Source organism: Ictidomys tridecemlineatus, assembly GCF_052094955.1.
Source record: "Ictidomys tridecemlineatus isolate mIctTri1 chromosome 12 unlocalized genomic scaffold, mIctTri1.hap1 SUPER_12_unloc_7, whole genome shotgun sequence".
Classification (NCBI taxonomy): domain Eukaryota; kingdom Metazoa; phylum Chordata; class Mammalia; order Rodentia; family Sciuridae; genus Ictidomys; species Ictidomys tridecemlineatus.
The window spans coordinates 695578-712515 of NW_027520965.1; the positions used below are offsets into that span (position 1 = coordinate 695578).

At 48.4% G+C, this 16938-nt stretch overlaps 1 protein-coding gene across 1 annotated transcript; it reads right to left on the bottom strand.

Annotated features, from left to right (window-relative positions):
- Positions 1–413: 413 nt before the first annotated feature.
- Positions 414–7238, bottom strand: LOC144372363 (mitotic spindle assembly checkpoint protein MAD1-like). The gene is made up of 3 exons (XM_078035763.1): positions 7111–7238; positions 3993–4155; positions 414–684 (listed from the first exon to the last, which is right to left on the bottom strand). The coding sequence occupies exons 2-3, from the start codon at positions 4140–4142 to the stop codon at positions 439–441; spliced, it is 396 nt and encodes a 131-aa protein (XP_077891889.1). The 5' UTR covers positions 4143–4155; positions 7111–7238; the 3' UTR covers positions 414–438.
- Between the last annotated feature and the right edge of the window lie 9700 nt (positions 7239–16938).

A 16938-nucleotide genomic window follows, 5' to 3' on the forward strand; every position in this document is an offset into this window, starting at 1 on the left:
CCTGGCAAAGGACTGTTAATCAAAGCGATGCCAACAGAAGGTTCTTGGACTGAGCCTTCCTGGAGTTGCAAGGCTGCACTTTCCTGCTGTCCTGGGAAGCCAAGAGCAAGCACAGCAGCGAGAGTAGGGCACTTTCCTGAGGTCCTACAACCACCCTGGTGAGACAATTCAAGCAACTCAGTAATGTTCTAAGCCTGTCACCCCTGCACCACTTGGTAGATCTGCCAGATCTGCATTCCAATTTCTCCAGAGAACAGAGGAAACCAAGACACCCAGCAGATTTGTTGGCACTGTGGCCTCACTGAGCAGTAAACACAGCCAGAGAATCCCAACTTTGTGGCTCTCCCCATATCAAGCCACCCTTCTCCAGCACAGCTAACATGGACCCACCATAGGTATCCTCAGAGGAACAACCTGGCAATCCCCATGCAGAGTGCCTCAGTTGGCCCTGGCTGGTTCCTGACTTCTTACAGCCTGGTAAGCATGCATCCAGCCTATTGTCCCCAGAGGCTGATTGGACAAACACTGCCCACCTGGACCCACCTCGTAGTTCCTGGCACTGGTGTTGGCTGCCTGCTCCAGCTCCACTCGAGCCCTCTTGTGACTCAGCTCCATCTGCATCTTCTCCCGCTCCACCTGGATGAGGTAGGACTTCGAACGGATCTGCTCTGCTCTTTCCTCCAACTGAGAAGGTCGTACCCAAAGATAAAGAAAATCCTCAGCAGCCACGTCAAACAAGGCAAGTTGCTCCGCTCAATGCACCCCAAGTGCCACTCCAACAAGGTCTTGGTCCCCAGGTGGGAAGTGGGTGAGAGGCAACAAGCAAGGAAAGATTAAGAGAATCAGAAGGAGACACATTTTAAGATGACAGTGGGTGAGCTTGTTCTAGGAAAGAAGGTGTGTTCATTTTCTATAGCTGTATAATAAACTGCCACAAACTGGACAGCTAAAAACACCACTCATTAACAGGCGGTGGGCTCTGCAGATCAGAAGTGCAGACATGTGGCTGGGTTCTCTGATAAAGGTCTCTTAAGACTAAAATTAAGGCAGTTGGCAGGAACCCCTAGCTAGCCCACCAGTGAAAGACAAGATCCACTTCTCAGCTATCTGTCAGTACCTGGAAGCTGCCCACCCCCCTCACCACATGCCCTACTCCCTCCCCTACTGAGTCCAACTCTTCTGACTCTAACATCTGGACTCAATCTTTTTAAGGGGCTCATGTGATTAGATCAGAAACCCAGGGAACCTCCCCAACTTAAGGTCCACTGATTGATTGGCAACATTAATTAGATCTTCAAAATCCCACTGCAACAACACCAAGTTAGCATTCAATTGAGTAACCAGAAGGTTAGAGTCTACGATGGGGCCAGAATTTGGGGGCTACTTTAGAAGTAGGCCCACAAGAGATAAGTACTTGCAGGTGATTCAAGCCTCAAAGGGCCCCAGAGGACATGCCCACAGTCTCTCAGAGTCACTGTTTTCACTGGGACCAAAGCCTTGCTGCCTGGAACCTCCCAAACATTTAACCTACACAGACCCTTGAGCTGAATCAGAATCACTTCTAGACACATTCTCAGGAGGCTCACATACACATTAAAGTCTGTAAACCACTGGGCTAGCATGGTCCCCTACAGGGGCAAACTTGCCCCAGGGGACATTTAGCACTGTCTGGAGACACTTCTGATTGATTGTTACAGAATGGAATTAGTAGTGCTGCTGCCCACCGATACACAAGGGCAGAAGCCCAGGATTGTTGCTAAACATCTGACAGTGCCCAGGAAAGTTCTGCAAAAAAAAAAGTGCCCACCCCCATGCCAACAGTGCCCACAGGGTGAGGGCCCTGGCTAAAGCAATGCTCCTGCCCTGGCCCTCCCACCTGGGTTCTTTCTTTATTCTTGTTACATTTCACCTCATTGTAACTCTGACCTGTTGATATTTGGAGGTTCCTAAGCTCATTCTTCATACTCACTAGCCTTCTCATTCTTAACTCTGTCTCAGAAAGCCAGAATCTCTTCGTCTATAGGGATGTCACCACACAGGGACCAAGGGCACCATACTTGCCCGCCGGCTATGTGTCAAGAACAACTTAAAACTTTCCTTTGTGTTTAAACAAAACTGAAGTTTTCTAATACACTCCCAACTAAACACTCCCAACTAAAACAAGGGCTAAAAAGAGGGGCAGGCACCTGGCAGACAAGACACCCCATCTATCTTTGCCTCCAAATTCCCCAGATTGTCCTCAGGTCCCTCACTACAACTCAGGGAGCCTTGAAAGGAAGAAAAAGAACCATGCCTGGCATCCAGGGCAGGACATGACCAGAGTCAGGTCCCAGACAGGTCTGTAATCATGATTCCTACCTACCTTACTTGGGTACAGACTGATCACTGATCCCTACCTGAGGAAGTCTGTAACAGTAAACAATGGGGACCTCCAAGGTCCAATTCTGATTAAAAAATCCCATGATTTTCCTTTTTTTTTTATATCAGGGATTATTGAACTCAGAGGCACTCAGGCACTGAGCCACATCTCCAGCCCTATTTTGTATTTTATTTAGAGACAGGATCTCACTGAGTTGCTAAGCGCCTTGCCACCGTGAAGCTGGCTTTGAACTCACGGTCCTCCTATCTCAGCCTCCTGAGCCACTGGGATTACAGGCGTGCGCCTCGATATCTGGCATACATTTTCCCATGGATTTTGACAAGCTAAATTTCCCAGACATTTGCATCAATAACATTATACTACTTTTTAAAATCATAGCATTTTTTAAGACCAAAGTTACCAATTTATTTTGCCAGAAATCAAAGATAATAACCACCTATTAATACTGCCTCTTCATAAAAGTGGTGGTACACACCTATAATCCCAGTGACTCAGGAGGTTAAGATAAGAGAACCTCCAAGTTCAAGGCCAGCCTCATTAACTTAGTGAGACCTTGTCTCAAAATTTAAAAAACGGGGGGGTGGGGCGGGGGGGGAGGCGCCTGGAGGGGGCTAGATGTGCTCAGTGAGAGAGTGCTCCCTGAGTTCAATTCCCAGGTTACACAAATTTTTTTTTTTTAAACCACAAAAAGTATAATAGGTCTAATCTCAGAATAATGACCCAAGAAAGGGCAGTGTGCAGCTCAGTGCTCTAACTAACAGTAATTCCATCACTGAATAAACCACACAAACACCATCCTTTTTGCCAATCAGTACATGAGCCTTACCTGGTTCAGTTGACATGGGTCACAGAATCCAGAGCACATGCAGAGTGGACAAGAGAAAGATAGACACAAGCAGAGAAGACCGAGAGGAGGATGGTACAGCAATGGTGCAGTGACAGGGCTCAGGCAAGGCCAAGACACCACTTCTTTCCTTGGGGGCCCAGATGTCCCAGCCCAGAATAGGACTAAGCCCATGATTCTCTAGGGCCTGAAGTCCTTCAGGAGACCTGAACCCTTTGCAACTATATCCATAGTGAGCATTCTCAAGAACTTGGAATCAGAGAAAACTGCAAAAATCACAGGATCTGCAAATTGCCCCCTATAGGCTAAAACAGAATATCCAGTCCCTCCGCTTATTGCCCTGGCTTTCTCACTAGGCTGACTAGGCGACCAGGTGCCTGTGTTTACAATACAGCCTCTCTATGTTACATCTTCAAGGGGACAGTATGCTCATAATTCTGGCACCCATGCTCCTACGCAGTTGGGTTTTGTCCTCAATTAAATGAATAGACTGGCTTTTTGGCATCCATGAATATATCAGTATGAACCCACAGCTATGCACATGTCCACTCTTGGGGTGCTTATGAGGCAGGCCTTTAACCATGACAGTTCAGGGCAGGTCCTGGTCTCCAACTAGCACCCCAAATGATAAATGCCCAGGATGAGATCTGGAAGACCACAACTGGCCTCTAAGCCTACCTAATACTCACCTACCTCAATTGCGTAGAACTTGAACAGGCCCCACCTGAGCCTAGGTGTCTTTAACAGAGACCCCACCCAGCCTTTCACCTGCATGCTCTGCTGGTACTGCATCTGCAAAGAACCTGGGGCACAGGTAGACACATCCAGACCGGATCCTCCCTCTACTCGCTGAGAAATGAAGTTGTTCAGAGATCTCAGGGTAGACAAGACAGTGGTGTTCTCCCCCAGGTCTTCCATGGTCACTTTCCTTCTGGGAGAACAAAAAAAGTCAGAGTCAGCCTTTCCACAGATCATCAGATGCCACCATCAGCAATGCTTCTAGACAGCCCTAATGCCTTCTCAGAGCCCACAACCACTTTCTTCAAAGGAAACAGAGAGTACACGCCACCAATTTACCAAGAGGAAAAGAGGCATAAAAGCATGCAAACCCCAGGCTCAGTAGTCATACCTGTAATCTCAATGACTCAAGAGGTTGAGATTGGAGAATCACAAGTCTGAGGCCAGCCTCAGCAATTTAGTGAGATCCTGTCTCAAAATAAAAAGAGCTGGGGATATAGTTCAGTAGCAAAGTGCTCGCCTCGCATGCACAAGCCCATGAGTTCAATGCTCAGAACTGGGGGAAAAAAAACAGTCACCAAGTCACTATTTGAATACTGGCCAACAAAACAAATGGACAGCCAGCTCTCTAGAGAAGATGCTTAGCAGCCCAGTAGCCTCTGGGAAATCAGAAACAAAGCATGCAACAGCATGATAAAGGCAATGGTGGGCACAGGAACACAAGTTGTGACTTCATATTAACAGCAACAGCAGTATGTGCCATCACTCCCTCCAACCAAGTCCCAGAGAGGAGGCATCCCACATGTACCCAAATGGTAGATTGTGCAACCGTCACCTCACATTTGACCAGCACTCTGCTTATACATTAGAAAACAACAGCTCAATCTTCAAAACAAGTTGGTGTATTCAGTCTTCTTAGAAATTTTACAGATGATGAAACTGAAGCTTCGGAAAGGTACAGAACAAGACTGGGGTTGGGGTTGTAGCTTAGTGGTAGAGCGCCTACTTACCATGTGTGAGGCCCTAGGTTCGATCCTCAGCACCACATAAAAATAAATAAATAGAATAAAACTATTGTGGAAAAAATAATTTAAAAAAAGATATAGGGGCTGGGGATGTGGCTCAAGCGGTAGCGCGCTCGCCTGGCATGCGTGCGGCCCGGGTTCAATCCTCAGCACCACATACCAACAAAGATGTTGTGTCCGCCGAAAACTAAAAAGTAAATATTAAAAAGAAAATCCTCAATAAATAATGCTGCAGTAAACTTGGGAGAGGAAGTATCTTTAAAAAAAAAAAAAAAGTACAGAACGGCTGGGTGCGGTGGCACACACCTATAATCCCAGAGGCTGGGGAAGCTGAGGCAGGAACATCACAAGTTCAAAGCCAGCCCCTGCAACTTAGCAAGCCCTAAGCAACTTATCAAGACCCTGTCTCAAAATAAAAAATAAAAAGGGCTGGTGAAGTGGCTCAGTGGTAATGAGCCCCAGTACCAAAAAAAAAAAAAAAAAAGGTACAGAAGAGATCAGAAGCTGGGTCTGATTAGTCTGAAGGTAGCATGCATTCCACAAGCTCATGTGTAAAAGAACTGCTTCCTCAACACCTGTGCTTCCTACATGTCATGCCAGCTGCCACCAGCCAAAAGGTGTGGAACATCCCACGTACATTTATGGCCAAGAGGCTTGAACTCCCCCCACAGGCACATACTATTTCTCCCCTTAGGAAGGGGCAGTGCTAGTTCATTTCCCTTTGGTATCAGAATGAAAATACACACAAACCCCTTTAAAAACATTTTTTTTTTGATTGGGTGCTCATAATCTTAGCTACTTAGGAGACTGAGGAAGGACTATCTCAAGTTTGAGGCCAGCCTGGACAACAAAGCAAGACCCTGTCTCCAGAAGAAAAAAAATAATAACAATAACTTAGCTTGTCTCCGAGTTTCTGACTTAAAAGAACCTTGAGAATGGAGTCGATCTGCGCTTTCAGTGCTGTGAGCCTGGTAAACCCAGGCAGGAAACAGGCTCTACCCTCCAAGCCCAAATCTATTTTCCAAGTTCAGACCAGAGCCACACTTTCCATCCTCTTCTCCAAACACCATCCCCTGAGAACTGACCCATTAATATACTAAAATGAAAAGAACACTGTATTTTCAACTTCCTGGAACCAGGCTGCTCCATCCACACAATACACACCTGAGGCTCAAAACCTTCCAGCCACCTGAAGGTGGAACCCCCAACACCTCTGGACAGCCCCTGATATGGGAGTCAGGAGCATATTACCCTTCCAGCCTCAAAAGAGAAATGGCAGAAAAAATTTAAATAAGTGACCAAGATCCAGGCAAAGTGGTGCAAGCCTGTAATCCCAATCATTTGGAGGACTGCAAATGCAGAGGCCAGCCTAGGCAACTTAACAAGACCCTCAGCAATTTAGCGAAACCCTATCTCAAAAAATGAAAATGGCTGGGGATGTAGCTTAGTGGTAAAGCGCTCTTAGGTTCAATCTCCAATATCAAAAAAATAAAACTAAAAGTAAGAAGTGTCCAAGAAAACTCACTGCCCTGATCCCCTGGTGAATCTTGCCTTCTCTAAACACACACTATCCCCGTCACTACCCCAAAGAGCTGGACTCTGGGCACACGGTGCCTCCAGAAGCCAACAAGATGCCTGCTTGGCCAGTGCAGACAGCTGGGGCTGCTCAGGGGGACAGCAGTCACCACTTCTCTCCACGCGCAGTCTCTAGCTCCCTAGGGGCCTCTTGCCAATGGATGCTCAGAGGAGCCACAGCTGCAACTTGACTGGCCCAGATCACTAAGAGCGGCTAGGGGGCGAGTGCAGGCGGGGGGTCTCTCAGGCAAAGTGCTTACAGACCCCGTCATGACAGGGGCAGGGACACGTGGCGAGGGTAGACCAGGGGTCTCCAGAACAGGGCTACGCGCAGACCCCAACAGAACGACGGACCCTGCTAGGACAGCAGGGGATGCGCCCCAATCTCTAGCGGTGCGAAAGGGACGTGGGGTCTCCAGACCGCTGGGACGTAGGGGGCGGCACCCGCGCCGACTGCGGTCAGCCCCGGGCCAGGGCCCTCTCCGCCCCGCCGCCCAGCCCCCAGGATCCTGAGCCCGTGACCCCGCGCCTAGCCCTCCACCGCTCACCTCAGTCGCCTGCTCGCACTTGCCGCCGCTGCTCGGATCTCCCTCCGCTCTGCCCGCGCCCACTTATCGGAGATATGAGCCGGTGCTCTCGCGAGACCGACTGGAGGCCCGCCATAAAGAACCGAGTCTGCGCGCCTCACCCCCTGGGGCTCCGTGTCCCCACCCGGAGCCGCCCACTACTGTTACAAAAAGCAGAGGTTGGAAATTCTGGTGTAGAAGGACCGTTACAGAGAGCAGAGTTTGGAGACTGCGGTACAGAAGGACTGTTACACAGAGCAGATCTCAGAGACTGGGGAGCAGCAGGACTGTTGCAGAGTACCAACGTTGGAGACTGGGATGGAGAAGGAATGTTACAGAGAGCAGAGTTTGGAAACTGGAGTTCAGAAGGATCTTACAGAGAGCAGAGTCTGGAGACTGTGGTGCAGAAGGACTGTTGCAGAGAGCAGAAGTTGGAGATTGGGGTCCAGAAGGATCGTTTCAGAGAGCAGATTTTAGAGACTGAGGTGCAGATGGACTGTTACAGAGAGCAGAGTTTGGAGACTGAGGTGCAGAAGGACTGTTACAGAGAGCAGAGGTTAGATACTGGCGTGGAGAAAAATCATTGCAGAGAGAAGAGGTTGGAGACTGGGGTTCTGAAGACCTGTTACAGAGAGCAGAGGTTCGAGACTGGGTTGCAAAATTCCTGTTACAGAGAGCAGAACTTGGAAACTATTCTGCATAAGGACTTTTATAGAGAGCAGAGTTTGGAGACTGGTTGTCAGAAGTGTATTACAGAGAGCAGAGGTAGTAGACTGAGGTGCAGAAGGATCGTTGCAGAGAGCAGAGTTTTTAGACTGAGTTGCTTAAGGAGTGTTGCAGAGAGCAGATGTTGGAGACTGGTGTGCAGAAGGACTGTTGCAGAGAGCAGAGGTTGGAGACTGTGGTTCAGAAGAATCTTTGCAGAGAGCAGAGGTTTGAGAGGTGTAGAAGGATCCTTGGAAAGAACAGAGTTTGGAGACTGGGGTGCAGAAGTATGGTTACAGAAAGCAAAGGTTAGAGACTGGGTTGGAGAAGGATTCTACAGAGAGCAGAGGTTGAAGAATCAGGTGCAGAAAGACTGATACAGAGAGTATATGTTGGAGACTGAGGTGCAGAAGTAATGTTGCAGAGTACAGAGTTTGGAGACTGAGGTGCAGAAGGACTGTTGCAGAGAGCAGAGGTTGGAGACTGAGTTGCAGAAGGACTCTTACAGAGAGCAGAGCTTGGAAACTGAGGTATGGAAGGACTGATACAGAAAGCAGCGATTGGAGTCTGGGGTGCAGAAAGACCGTTAGAGAGAGCAGAGGTTTGATACTGCAGTAACAGAGGACTGTTACAGAGAGCAGTGGTAGAAGACTGGGGTACAGAAGTACTGTAGCAGAGAGCAGATGTTGGTAACTAGGGTGCAGAAGGACTGTTGCAGAGAGCTGAGTTTTGAGACTGGGGTGCAGAATGACTCTTGCGGAGAGCAGAGGTTGGAGACTGGGGTGCAGAAGGACTGTTACAGAGAGCAAAGGCTGGATGCAGGGTTGCAGAAAGATCTTACAGAGAGCAGAATTTGGAGACTGAGGTACAGAAGGACTGTTGCAGATATCAGAGGTTGGAGACTGGAGTCCAGAAGGATCCTTGCAGAGAGCAGAGTTTGGAGACTTGGGTGCAGAAGGAGTGTGGCAGAGAGCAGATATTGAAGACTGGGGTGCAGAAGGAATGTTGCAGAGAGCAGATTTTAGAGACTGGGGTGCAGAAGGACTGTTACAGAGAGCAGAGGTTGGAGACTGAGGTGCAGAAGGACTGTTACAGAGAGCAGAGTTTTGAGACTTGGGTGTAGAAGGACTGTTACAGAGAGCATAGGTTGGAGACTGGGGTTCAGATGGATCTTACAGAGAGCAGAGTTTGGAGACTGGGGTTCAAAACGACTGTTGCAGACAGCAGGTGTTGGAGATTGGGTTGGAGAAGAATCATTTAAGAGAGAAGAGGTTGAAGACTGGGGTGCAGAAAGCCTGTTACAGAGAGCAGAGGTAGGAGACTGGGTTGCAGAAATCCTGTTACAGAGAGCAGAAGTTGGAGACTGTTGTGCAGAAGGACAGGTACAAAGTGCAGAATTTAAAGCCTGAGTTGCAGAAGGATCTTACAGAGAGCAGAGTTGAGAGACTGAAGTGCAGAAAGACTGGTGCAGAGAGCAGATGTTGGTAACTAGTGTGCAGAAGGACTGTTGTAGAGAGCAGAGGTTTTAGACTAGGGTGGAAAAGGACTGTTGCAGAGAGCAGAGGTCTGAGACTGAGGTGCGGAAGTCCTGTTACAGAGAGCAGAGGTTGGAGACTGGGTGCAGAAGGATTGCTATAGAGAGTAGAGGTTGGATAGAGGGGTGCGGAAGCATCTTACAGAGAGCAAAATTTGGAGACTGAGGTGCAGATGGACTGTTGCAGAGATTAGAGGTTGGAGACTGGGGTGCAGAAGGATCGTTGCAGAGAGCACATTATGAAGACAGGGTTACAGAAGGCCTGCTACAGAGAGCAGAGTTGGGAGCCTGGTGTCCAGAAGGCCTGTTACAGAGAGGAGAGGTTGGAGACTGGGGTGCAGAACGACTGTTATAGAGAGCAGAGTTTGGAGACTGGGTTGCTGAAGGATCTTACGGAGAGAAGAGTTTGGAGACTGAAGTGCAGGTGGACTGTTACAGAGACCAGTGGTTGGAGACTGAGGTGCAGAAGGACCATGCAGAGAGGAGAGGTGTCAGACTGAGGTGCAGAAGGACTGTTTCAGAGATCAGAGGTTGGAGACTGAGGTGTAGAAGTACTGTTAGAAAGAGAAGAGTTTGGAGACTGAGATGCAGAAGGACTGTTACAGAAAGCAGAGGTTGGAAGTTGGGGTGCAGAAGGACCGTTACAAAGACAAGAGTTTGGAGACTGCGGTATAGAAAAACTGTTACAGAGAGCAGAGGTTGGAGACTGGGGTGTAGAAGTAATGTTACAAAGAGCACAGGTTGGAGACTGAGGTGCAGAAAGATAGATACAGAGAGCAGAGTTTTGAGACTGGTGTTCAGAAGGACTGTTATAGAGAACAGTGTTTGGAGACTGGGGTGCAGAATGATCGTGCAGAGAGCAGAGGTGTCAGACTGAGTTGCAGAAGGACTGTTACAAAGAGCAGGGGTTTGAGACTGAGGTGTAGAAGGACTGTTACAGAGATTAGAGTTTGGAAACTGAGGTGCAGAAGGACTGTTACAGAAAGAAGTGGTTGGAAATTGGCATGCAGAAGGATGGTAGCAGAGACCAGAGTTTGGAGACTGCGGTATAGAAAAGCTATAACAGAGAGCAGAAGTTGGAGACTGAGATGCAGAATAATAGATACAGAGAGCAGAGGTTTGAGACTGGGTATTAGACGGATCCTACAGAGAGCAGAGTTTGGAGAGTGAAGTGCAGAAGGACTGTTACAGAGAGTAGAGGTTGGAGACTGAGGTGCAGAAGGACTATTGCAGAGAACAGAGTTTGGAGACTGAGGTGCAGAAGGATTGTTACAGAGAGCAGAGTTTGGAGACTGGGGTGCAGAAGGAATATTGCAGAGAGCAGAGGATGGAGACTGGGCTGCAGAAAAAAATGTTGCAGGGAGCAGATGTTGGAGACTGAGTTGCAGAAGGACTCTTAGAGAGAGCAGAGGTTGGAGACTGAGGTGCAAAATTTTGTTACATAGAGCAGAGGTTGGACACTGGGGTGCAGAAAGATCGTTGCAATAAGCAGAGCTTAGAGACAGGGGTTCAGAAGGATCTTACAGGGAGCAGAAGTTGGAGACAGTGTTGCAAAAGGACTGTTGAAGAGATCAGAGGTTGGAGACTGGGGTGCAGTAGGATCATTGCAGAGAGCAGAAATTGGAGACTGGGGTACAGAAGGATCGTTGCAGAGAGCAGAGTTTTGAGACTGGGGTGCAGAAGGCCTGCTACAGAGAACAGATTTTTGAGACTCTCGTGCAGAAGGCCTGTTACAGAGAGGAGAGGTTTGAGACTGGGGTGCAGAAGGACTGTTATAGAGAGCAGAGTTTGGAGACTGAGTTCCTGAAGGATCTTACAGAGAGCAGAGGTTGGAGACTGAGGTGCAGGTGGACTGTTACAGAGAGCAGTGCCTAAAGACTGGGGTGCAGAAGGATCGTGCAGAGAGCAGAGTTGTCAGACTGAGGTGCAGATGAACTGTTACCGTGAGCAGAGGTTGGAGTCTGAGGTGCAGAAGGATAGATACAGAGAGCAGAGTTTTTAGACTGGGTTTTAGAAGCATCCTACAGAGAACAGAGGTTGCAGAGTTAAGTGCAGAAGGACTGTTACAGAGAGTAGAGGTTGGAGACTGAGGTGCAGAAGGACCGTTGCAGAGAACATAGTTTGGAGACAGAGGTGAAGAAGGATTGTTATAGAGAGCAGAGTTTGGAGACTGGGGTGAAGAGGGACTGTTGCAGAGATCAGAGGTTAGAGACAGGGGTGCAGAAGGACTGTTGCAGACAGCAGAGGATGGAGACTGGGCTGCAGAAGGAATGTTGCAGAGAGCCGAGGTTGGAGACTGAGGTGCAAAATCCTGTTACATAGAGCAGAGGTTGGACACTGCGGTGCAGAATGATCTTGAAATAAGCAGAGCTAGGAGACAGGGGTGCAGAAGGATCTTACAGAGTACAGAAGTTGGAGACTGAGTTGCAGAAGGACTGTTGCAGAGAGGAGAGGTTGGAGACTGGGGTGCAGAAGGACAGTTATAGAGAGCAGAGTTTGGATACTGGGTTTCTGAAGGATCTTACAGAGAGCAGAGGTTAAAGACTGAGGTGCAGGTGGACTGTTACACAGAGAAGTGTTTAGAGACTGGGGTGCAGAAAGATCATGAAGAGAGCAGAGGTGTCAGACTGAGGTTCAGTAGGACTGTTACAGAGAGCGGAGGTTGGAGACTGAGGTGTAGAAGCACTTTTACAGCGAGCAGAGTTTGGAGACTGAGTTGCAGAAGGACTGTTACAGAAAGTAGAGGTTAGAAATTGGGGTGCAGAAGGAATGTTACAGAGAGCACAGGTTGGAGACTGAAGTGCAGAAGGATAGATACAGAGAGCAGAGGTTGGAGACTGGGGAGAACAAGGACTGTGTCAGAGGACAGAGCTTGGAGACTGGGGTGCCGCAGGACACTTGCAGAAGGCAGAGGTTAAAGACTGGGTTGGAGAAGAAATGTTACAGAGAGCAGAGTTTGGAAACTGGAGTGCAGAAGGATCTTACAGAGAGCAGAATTTGGAGACTGTGGTGCAGAAGGTTTCTTACAGAGAGCAGAGGTTGGAGACTGGAGTCCAGAAGGATCGTTGCAGAGAGCAGAGTTTGGAGACTGGGGTTCAGAAGGACTGTTGCAGAGAGTAGAGGTTGGACATGAGGTGCAAAAGGACTGTTGCAGAGAGCAGAGGTTGGAATCTGATGTCAAGAAAGACTCTTACAGAAAGCAGAGTTTGGAGACGGGAGTTCAGAAGGACTGTTACACAGAGCAGAGGTTGGAGACTGTGGTGCAGAAGGACTGTTGCAGAGATCCGAGGTTAAAGACTGTGGTGCAGTAGGTTCAAAGCAGAGAGCAGAGATTGGAGACTGGGGTGCAGAAGGCCTGCTACAGAGAGCAGAGTTTTGAGACTGAGGTGCAGAAACACTGTTACAGAAACTAGAATTTGGAAATTGGGGTGCAGAAGAAACGTTACAGAGACCAGAGTTTGGAGACTGCGGTATAGAAAAATGTTACAAAGCGCAGAGGTTGGAAACTGGGGTGCAGAAGGACTGTTGCAGAGAGCAGAGGTTGGAGACTGGGGTCTAAAAAGATCGTTGCAGAGAGCAGAGTTTGGAGACTGGGGTGTAGAAGGACTGTTGCAGAGAGCAGAGGCTGGAAACTAGGGTGTGGAAGGACTGTTGCAGAGTGCAGATGTTTGAGACTGGAGTGCAGATGGACTGTTGCAGAGAGCAGAGGTTGGAGACTGAGGTGCAAAAGGAATGTTACAAAGAGCAGAGTTTGGAGACTGGGGTGCAGAAGGACTGTTACAGAGAGCAGAGGTTGGATACTAGGGTTCAGATTGATCTTACAGAGAGCAGAAGTTGAAGACTGGGGTGCAAATGGATTGTTGCAGAGAGCAGAGGTTGGAGACTGGAGTGCAGAAGGTCTGTTACAGAGAGCAGAGTTTGGAGACTGAGGTGCAGAAGGAATGTTACAGAGATTAGAGGTTGCAGATTTTGGATCAAAAGGCCTGTTACAGAGAACAGAGGTTGGAGTCTGGGGTGCAGAAGGACTGTTACAGAGAGCAGAGTTTGGAGACAGGGTTGCAGAAGGATCTTAAAGAGAGCAGAGTTTGGAGACTGAGGTGCAGCAGGACTGTTACAAAGAGCAGATTTTGGAGACTGGGGTGCAGAAGTATCATTGCAGATCACAGAGTTTTCAGACTGAGGTGCAGAAGGACTGTTGCAGAGAGCAGTTTTTGGAAACATGGGTGCAGAAGAACTGTTACAGAGAACAGAGGTTGAAGACTGGGGTGCAGAAGGCCTGTTATAGAGAGAAGAGTTTAGAGAAAGGGTGCAGAAGGACTGTTACAGAGGGAAGAGTTTGGAGACTGGGTTACAGAAAGATTTTACACAGAGCAGAGGTTAGAGACTGAGGTGCAGAACGACTGTTACAGAGAGTAGAAGTTGAAGACTGAGGTGCAGAAGGATTGTTACAAAGAGCAGATGTTGGAGACTGGGGTGAAGAAGGACTGTTGCAGATAGCAGATGTGGGAGACTGGGGTGCAGAAGAACTGTCAGAAAGAGCAGAGCTTGGAGACTGAGGTGCAGAAGGAATGTTATGGAGAGCAGAGTTTGGAGACTGTGGTGCAGAAATACTGATACAGAGAGCAGAGGTTGGAGACTGGGGTGCAGAAGGACCGCTAGGGAGAGTAGAGTTTGGAGACTGCAGTACAGAAGGACGGTTACAGAGAGCATACGTTGGAGACTAGGGTACAGAAGGACTGTTCCAGAGAGCAGATTTTGGAGACTGTGGTTTAGAAGGACTGTTGCAGAGAATAGAGGTTAGAGAATGGGGTGTAGAAGGACTATGACAGAGAGCAGAGGTTGGAGACTGACGTTCAGAAGGACTGTTAGAGAGAGCAGAGTTTGGAGACTGGGGTACAGAAGGATCGTTGCAGACAGAAGAGGTTTGAGACTGGGGTGCATTAGGACTGTTACAGAGAGTAGAGTTTGGAGACTGAGGTGCAGAAGAATCGGATTTGAGAGCAGAGTTTGGACACTGAGGTGCAAAAGGACTGTTACTGAGAGCCGAGGTTGCAGACTGGGGTGCAGAAGAACTGTTACGAAGAGCAGAGTTTTAGACAAGGTTGCTCAAGGATCTTACAGTGAGCAGAGGTTGTAGACCAAGGTGCAGCAGGACTGTTACAGAGAGCAGAGGTTGGAGACTAGGGTGAAGAAATATCATTGCAGAGAACAGAGTTTGCAGACTGAGGTGCAGAAGGATTATCGCAGAGAGCACATGTTGGAGACTGGGGTGCAGAAAGACTGTTGCAGAGAGCAGAGGTTGGAGACTGGGGTGCAGAAGGATCGTTTTAGAGAGCAGAGGTTGGAGACTGGGGTGCAGAAGGATAATTGCAGAGATCAGAGTTTGGTAACTGAGGTGAAGAAGGATTGTTACAGAGAACAGAAGTTGGAGCCTGAAGTGCAGAACGACTGTTGCAGAGAGCAGAGTTTGGAGACTGGGGTTTACAAGCAGTGTTGCAGAGAGCAGAGGTTGGAGACTGGGGTGCAGAAATACTGTTACAGAGAGCAGAGTTTGGAGACAGGATTGCAGAAGGATCTTACAGAGAGCAGAGTTTCGAGACAGAGGTGCAACGGGACTATAACAGAGAGCAGAGTTTGAAGACTGGTGTGCAGAAGGATCGTTGCAGATAACAGAGTTTTCAGACTGAGTTGCAGTAGGACTGTTGCAAAGAGCAGAGGTTGGAGAGAGGGGAGCAGAAGGACTGTTGCATAGAGCAGATGTTGGATACTGAGGGTCAGAAAGATCATTGCAGAGAGCAGAGGTTGGAGACTGGGGTGCAGAAGAACTGTTGCAGAGAGCAGATGTTGGAGACTTGTGTGCAGAAGGATCTTTGCAAACAGCAGAAGTTTGAGACTGGTTTGCAGAAGGAGTGTTACAGAGAGTAGCGTTTTGAGACTAAGGTGCAGAAAGATCGATGCAGAGAGCTGAGTTTGGAGACTGAGGTGCAAAAAGACTGTTGCAGAGAGCAGAAGTTGGAGACTGAGGTGCAAAAGGACTGTTACAATGAGTAGAGGTTGGAGATTTGGGTGCAAAAGGCCTGTTACAGATAGCAGAGGTTGGAGAATGGGGTGCAGAAGGATAGTTGTAGAGAGCAAAATTTTGAGACTGGGGTGCAGAAGGATTGTTATAAAGAACAGAGGTTGGAGACCTGGGTGCAGAAAGCCTGTTACGGACAGCAGAGTTTTGACAAAGTACATTTACAGGGAGTAGTTTTTGGAAACTGAGGTGCAGAAGGACCGTTGCAGAGAGCAGAGGTTGAAGACTGAGGTGCAGAAAAATTGTTACAGAGAGGAGATGTTGTAGACTGGGTTGCAGAGGGACTGTTGCAGATAGCACAGTCTGGACACTGGGGTGTATAAGGACTGTAGCCGAGAGCACAGGTTCACATTGGGGTTCAGAAGGACTGTTGCAGAGAGCAGAGCTTGGAGACTGGGTTACAATAGGACTGTTACAGAGGCAGAGGTTGGAGATTTGGTGCAGAAGGACTGTTAAATAAAGCCGAATTTGTAGACTGAGGTGCAGAAAGACTCTTACAGAGAGCAGATGTTGGAAATTGTGGTGCATATAGAGTCATACAGTAAGCAGAGTTTGGAGACTGGGGTTCGGACGGACTGTTGCAAAGAGCAGAGTTTGTAGACTGAGGTGAAGAAGCACTATTACAGAGAGCAGAGGTTGGAGAATGGGGTGCAAAAGGCCTGTTACAGAGAGCAGAGGTTGGAGACTAGAGTGCAGAAGGACTGTTACAGAGAGCAGAGTTTTGAGACTGTGGTGCAGAAGGATCCTTGCAGAGAACAAAGTTTTCAGACTGAGGTGCAGAAGGTCTGTTGCAGAGAGCAGAGTTTGGAGACTGAGGTGCAAAAGGAGTGTTACAGAGAGCAGAGATTGGAGACTTGGGTGCAGAAGGACCGTTACATAGAGCAGATTTTTGAGAGTGCACTAAACGAGGACTGTTACATAGAGCAGAGTTTGGAGACTGGGGTGCAGAATGACCATTGCAGAGAGCAGATGTTGGAGACTGGGGTGGAGAAGGACTGTTACAGAGAGCAGATATTTGAGACTGAGGTGCAGAAGGATTGTTACAGAGAGCAGAGGTTGGAGACTGAGGTGCAGAAAGACTTTTAATGAGAGCAGAGTTTGGATACTGGGGTGCAGAAGAACTGCTAAAAAGAGCAGAGTTTGGAGACTGTGATGAAAAATGATCTTCCAGAGAGCAGAGTCTGGAGACTAGGGTGCAGAAGGACTGATGCAGAGAGCAGAGGTTGGAGTCTGAGGTGCAGAAGGATCGTTGCAGAGAGAAGAGGTTGGTGACTGGGGTGCAGAAAGACTGTTACAGAAAGCAGATTCTGGCAATTGGGGAGCAGAAGGACCGTTAAAAAGAGAAGAGGTTGGAGACTGCGATACAAAAGGACTGTTACAGAGAGCAGAGGTTGGAGAATGGGTAGAAGAAGGATCCTTTCAGAGAGCAGATGTTGGAGACTATGGTGCAGAAGGACTGTTACAGAGAGCAGAGGTTTGAGACTGAGTTGCAGAT